Source organism: Canis aureus, chromosome 17 (genome assembly GCF_053574225.1).
Source record: "Canis aureus isolate CA01 chromosome 17, VMU_Caureus_v.1.0, whole genome shotgun sequence".
NCBI lineage: Eukaryota > Metazoa > Chordata > Mammalia > Carnivora > Canidae > Canis > Canis aureus.
The window spans coordinates 16,151,040-16,157,039 of record NC_135627.1 but is presented as its reverse complement, the minus strand read 5'-3'; the positions used below and the strand labels follow the sequence as shown (position 1 = coordinate 16,157,039).

Here is a 6,000-nt window from a genome sequence, read left to right as displayed (position 1 = left end):
GTAAAACCGTGTTCCCCAACAACCCTGCGTTCAGAGCATAAACCTTCCAGAATGTTCATGAAACTTTGCTGTATTTTCCATAGATGCTGTTAAATGCAGGGATTAAGATCTACTTGTGGTGGTGGCTACAAAGGCCCATGCAGAGCTTCAGCCCATGAAGAACTCTAGGCTATCTTGATTCTCATCTGCTGAGCCCACTCTCAGATATGCCTGTAGCTTTATGAGGCTCACTCAGACTCAAATTCGGTTCAGATTGGGCTTTGTCCAGTTCTCTGACTGTCACAGTGTCATTCTGAGGAGATAACACACCTTCTAGTCCCCTCCTCCATATGTAGAAGGCAGCTAGCCCCAGGGTCCTCTTCCCATCCATTCTTTACACACATCCATTCCAGTAGAGAGGAGGTAAAATGAATGGACAGACAGGCTACCTTCTAGAACTTTGGCCTCACCCCTGAAGCACATGTACCAGATAGGAGCAGATGAGATTTACCTTGACATCTCAGTAACTGCCAACTTCTCAGAAGTAGGGATCATCTTGGTAAGTCTGAGCATATTAGTAAAGATGGCTTCATTCTTATCTCTCGTGATATGATGATTATGTAGTGGAATATAACCATTTAATTCTGAAATTTTATGTTTTGTATGGATGGTTTGCTTCTAAATGATAGGAGTTAGTTGATGAGCATCCCTAAATAACTGTCAGTACAGTGCAGCATTAGTAAAGTCTGAGGTCAACTCTTAAAAATAAACCAACTGCATTATATGTGAATAATTTTTCATCTGAGGTTACCTGCTAAAGAAATTGGTTTGGGACCAGCCAAATGAGACCTCAGAGCAATGGAACTCTAATCAAATTGTTAGGATTCTAGCCTCACAGCCTTTCCCAGCCAGGCTTTCCTGGAAGAAGTGGTTCTATAAGTGTTAGTAGATTTAAAACAGTGTCTAATTAACTAGAAAACTCTGTAATTTATCTCTCATCTATTTATCACTACAGGATCAATGTTTACCCAGCTATTGAATCTCATGATATGTCTACTGTTAAGAACTACAGATTTGGATAAATTCTGGAAAGTCTAATGTACAAAAGAGAACCAAACTGATCATTCATTCATTCATTTATTTATTTTCCATCCTATTTGGAAAATAAGGCCTATTTTCATCTTCAAGTCCATTTTACAGGCTGGAGAAGACAAAAAAAGAAAGGAGAAAAATAAGCCACAGAAAGATGATCAGGAAGGCACCTAAAAGCATAGATGTTTATAGCTAAACTCATGGAGACTCAAGGAGTACCTGCCACCCCCGGCCCCCACCCCATTACAAAAGGAAGACACTTGGGCTAAGAAAAAAATGAACATGAACCATGTCCAGGTCTCAAATTACACTGACCTGCAAATTAAAATGAATGCTTCTCTTTCAGTTGTGTGTGTGTGTTTCAGAACAAGGAGGCTTGATCAAAATGGGGAATTATTATCAGATACCACAAATTGTCAGCTTTACCTTCGTTTGATGGTAGAGATAGCCTCAAATATCCTAGTCTGTGTTTGTTAAACAACAAGTAAACTAGAAACTCGAGCTAAGCATCCTGTGTATTTGGGATAATCCCTGCAGTGGGGGACTATATGGAACATCTTCAGCTAAAGGAAGAACACTGAGTAATTGTTCATCAGCAAGGTCAGAACTCCAGCTTGGCTCATGCCTCTCTAGAGGAAGGCTCGAGATCTCTAGGCTTCTTCTGTGTACTTCTTGTCGCTTAAATGTGTCTCCATTAGGGGTGTATAGCCTTTTCGGAGTCTTCGGTACTGAAGGAAAAACAGCACCACAAAAACACCAACCAAAGCCACCAGCATTCCCATGACCGCCAAGAGGGTTGTGGTCCAAGCTGGAGTTTCTTCAACTGGAATCAAAGCAGAAGAGAAGGTTCTATGATTGGGAGTTTCATCAGCTGAATAGTCTCAGAGAAGAAAAGAATGAACCAATTTGCTTTTCATATGCATTTTTGTTGAAAAAGCAAAACTATACTGGCTAGAATAAAATTTATCTTCTTCCCCACCAACAATGTGTCATATCCACAATTGTTTGTCTTGAGGAAACGGCATTTCATTATTTAAATACAGCTGATTGCATTTTTTAAATTTCTTACAATAAACACTTATACAGAATAAACCCTCCAAGGAAGTATATAACTACTTTTGTGAGTTAGAAACTCATTTGTTAAAGTGGATGTAAAGTAGTATCTGGGGAACTGCAAAATACACAACCCTCAGGTGGAGAAATTCTGCTATTGTCTCTACCTTTTTATAGGGTGATAAATGTGTAAGACAGATCAGATTAGCTATTGTAATAGGAGACATTCAATAGCAGGGCAGATGAAATTTGTATCCATTTAAATAGTTGTGAATAAAATCTGAATTTTCCACCTGATAAAGCTAATACTAGGCCCAAATATATTTTATAAGAACTCTCTACAAAATTAATGGGTTTCATTTTAATATATTTATGCCTATTTGTTGTTTCTTTAAAAATTCTCTTATTCTTGGCCAGCTATTCTGGCCAAATTAAAATTTTTTTAATTTTTTAAAAGATATTATTTATTTGAGAGAGAGCGCGCGCACGCATGCACAAGCAGGGGGAGGGGCAGCGGGAGAGGGAGAAGCAGATTCCCTACTAAGCAAGAAGCTGGGCTTGATCCCAGAACCCTGGGATCATGACCTGAGCCAAAGGCAGATGCTCAACCAACTGAGCCACCCAGGTTCCCCTTGGCCAGCTATTCTTAAATTCAATTTCTCTGACCAGGGTTCTTATTCTAAACCCTGCATAAGCCTAAATGTAAAAATCTTCCATCTAGTTTTTTCCTCCATTTCGCAGAGGGCCCTTACTCATCCTGAAGGGATTTCTCCAAGATTCTAATTTTTCTCCTCCAGCAATCCAGCATCTGTTGCCAGAACCATCTTCTTAAAACGCAGATGTTTATTCTGACATTTCTTTGTTCAGGAACCAAAATGACTATTCTTTTAATTGTGGAAAAATACATATGATGTAGATTTAACCATCGTAATCATTTTTAAATGCTCAGTTCTGTGGCATTAGCGCATTCACACTGTTGTGCAACCATCACTGCCATCTACCCAACAGGACTTTTTTCAGCTTGCAAAACAGACATAATACCTCCCCAGTGCCCCAGCCCACCAGCCCTCCAGCCCCTGCAACCCCCATTCTACTTTCTGTCTCTATAGGTTTGACTACTCTAGAAAACTCATATAAGTGGAATCATATGGTTTTTACTGTTTTGTGACTGGCATTTTCAGTTAACATAATAGCTTCAAGATTCACACACATTGTAGCATACAGCAGGATTTCCTTCTTTTTTAAGGCTACATAACATTCCATTGTGTGCATACACCACACTTTGTTTATCCATTCATCCATCAATGGATATTGAGTTCTTTCTTTTGTCTATTGTGAATAATGCTACTATAAACAGAGGTTCACAAATAATCTGTTTGAGTACTTGCTTTTAATCCTTTGCTGGCTCGTATGGTAATCTGATGTTTAATTTTTTGAGGAGCTACCATATTGCTTTCCACAGAGGCTAAATACCACTCTACACTCCCACCAGCAGTTCACAAGGGCTCCAATTACTCCACAGCCTCATTGGCACTTGTTATCTACTGCTTTGTCAGTAATAGTCATCCTAATGACGGGAAAGTGGCATCTCATTATGGTTTCTGCCTAGCTTCTAAAGCCCTCCATAATCAGGCTCTTCTCACAGATCCAGACTTAATTCAGGTAATCTTCCCAAGCCTTCTTCTCCAGCCAGGCTTCTTCACGCAGTTCTCTAAACAGACTACACCTTTCAGAACTCTGTCCCCTACCTCTTTTCAATCTAAAATGCTCCCTTCTTTCTGCTTCACCAACAGAAGATCCACTATCTCTTTGAGTTGTTCAAAGACCCATCCCTTTCAAGAAGCTTGTCCCAAATGTCCTACTCCCTTCACCAATCTTCAGCTATCGTTGTCTCCCCAGATAGGATTGTGAATTTCTTTGTCAGACCAATAAATGAAATGTGAATTTGTGTCTTCCCATGTGTCTTCCCACATTCTGGGCATATTTAGACTCTCAGTCTATGCCTGTTAATTGGCTGATGTCAGAGGGACAAAGGCACATCCTAAACTTTGTGATTGTTACTCTATTCAATTCCAGAGAAACAAGAATGAAGTTTCAAAAAGATATCTCAGTTGTCCAAAGAAAGGAAACTTCAAATCAGTAAGGAGAACAGGCAGTCAAGGTTGCAGGACTAGAAGGAAAAGCAAGGGACAGATTCCTGGGTCTGGAAGACTCTGAAGTCAGAGAAAGAGAGAGAGAGAGAGAGAGAGATGAGCTCACAAGTCACTATGATGACACCACAGGCAGAGGTTTAGGGAAAATGGGATAGACACAAATGGGGAAGACTCACCAGTAGATGGACTCTGTGTTTTTTTGGGGTTCTGGACAAAATAAGATATTTTTAATCACATTAGCTTTTCTTTCTCAATCTGTCCTAACATTGCCTAAGTGGCCCATGGAGCTATATTGGGCCCTGGGCCAATAGAAAAATATGTGCCCATATAGACACTTATCAAAACATCTTCCCATATTTTCAACCAAGTGGAAAAAGCCAATAAAAAACCTACAGTGAAAAAACATGACTTAAAGAACTTTAATTAAGAACACATATACATGAATCCCCATGTAGCCCAATCTGTTTGCAGGCCAAGGTCAACCTCATAAACCGACCCAGCAGGGCTTGAAGGGGCTAATTGGAAACAACAGGTCTCATTACAAAACAAACAATAACAGCAGCCTGTCTTTATTTAAAATTTTGAGAGTGTATTCATCTTTTTTGCATTAATTTTGATTTTTCAAAAATAGTGCCTTACATTATTATTTATTTCAATTACTAAAGTTTTTGGTCCCCCCTCCAACTTTGTGCTCAGGGCCAGTGCTGCACTTGCCTTACCCCAAACCCAGCCCTGCCGTCAAGTAACGATTCTCCAAGTCGCAATGATCCCCATCCACATGTGGCTAATGCATTTTGATTTTATTGATTAGACATTTCAAACCACAGCTGGTTTTTTTATTAATTCAGATTATTTACTATATATTTATTATATATTATTATTTATTAATTCAGTCACCAAATCAGTCCCTCTTCTGATGTTTAATTGGTAGTGTAAAGGCTCTTTTGCCTAACCTATATTCTAGAAAACTGCTAATAAAATTAACTAAACCTGAGTACTTGAATTCTAGATCTTGGTTTGCATTTTAAAAAGAAAGAAAGGTCCTTCAGAAGATGAATGAATTACCCACTTCAAAGTTGTATTTGTTACCTGGTAGATCGATGGCATAGCTGTAGCCAAGTTGGTCTGCAGTTAAAAAGAGTTCTTCATTAGTCACCGGAGGGAAGAAAGGAACCATGTTATACATCCGATTGTGACCGATGGGTGCCAGCTCCTGAGGCCAGGCATCGACAGAAGGATTGGATCTTTTCATCCACTCATCAAAAATGGCATCAGTAAAGGAATGAAGTACCTGCAAGACAATTGAACGTGGCATTGACATTGATCTATCTATTCCAATCAGGCCAGTCTGACTGGAGCTTTCTCTAAAGGGGAATGGGGTTCTTCCTGACATGAGGAGCTTCTCTATACCCAACCTTGTCATAGTGACATACCCACTGACATTTTTAGTTAAGTTTTCAAGGCTGCTTGACATCTCCCCAAACAGGATCATAAACCCCTTTGTCAAGCGAACAAATGAAAGAAAGTTCATTTGCAGATTTAACACTGGTTTGGAAACATCTGATGCTTTCAATAAGTGAGTGTTAATTATTAAGTTGAGGAGAGATGCAAATATGATTAGATATATGTCTTTGGTTTTGGTTTTAATAGAAGAGAAAGAAGAGGCTGTGTTTAACAGTATTAAAATACAAATGAACAGGAAAGAAAGAAAGAAAGAAAGAAA

The 6,000-nt window shown here is 39.2% G+C and overlaps 1 protein-coding gene across 1 annotated transcript in view; it reads right to left on the bottom strand.

The window, feature by feature from the left end:
• Positions 1-998: 998 nt before the first annotated feature.
• The window catches only part of DCT (dopachrome tautomerase), a 34,496-nt gene continuing 29,494 nt past the window's right edge, over positions 999-6,000 (bottom strand). The window contains exons 7-8 of the mRNA XM_077854791.1: positions 5,367-5,568; positions 999-1,894 (exon numbers count right to left, since the gene is read on the bottom strand). Coding sequence (XP_077710917.1) covers positions 1,722-1,894; positions 5,367-5,568 — 375 coding nt within the window. The 3' untranslated portion in view covers positions 999-1,721. The remainder of the gene's footprint in view (positions 1,895-5,366; positions 5,569-6,000) is intronic.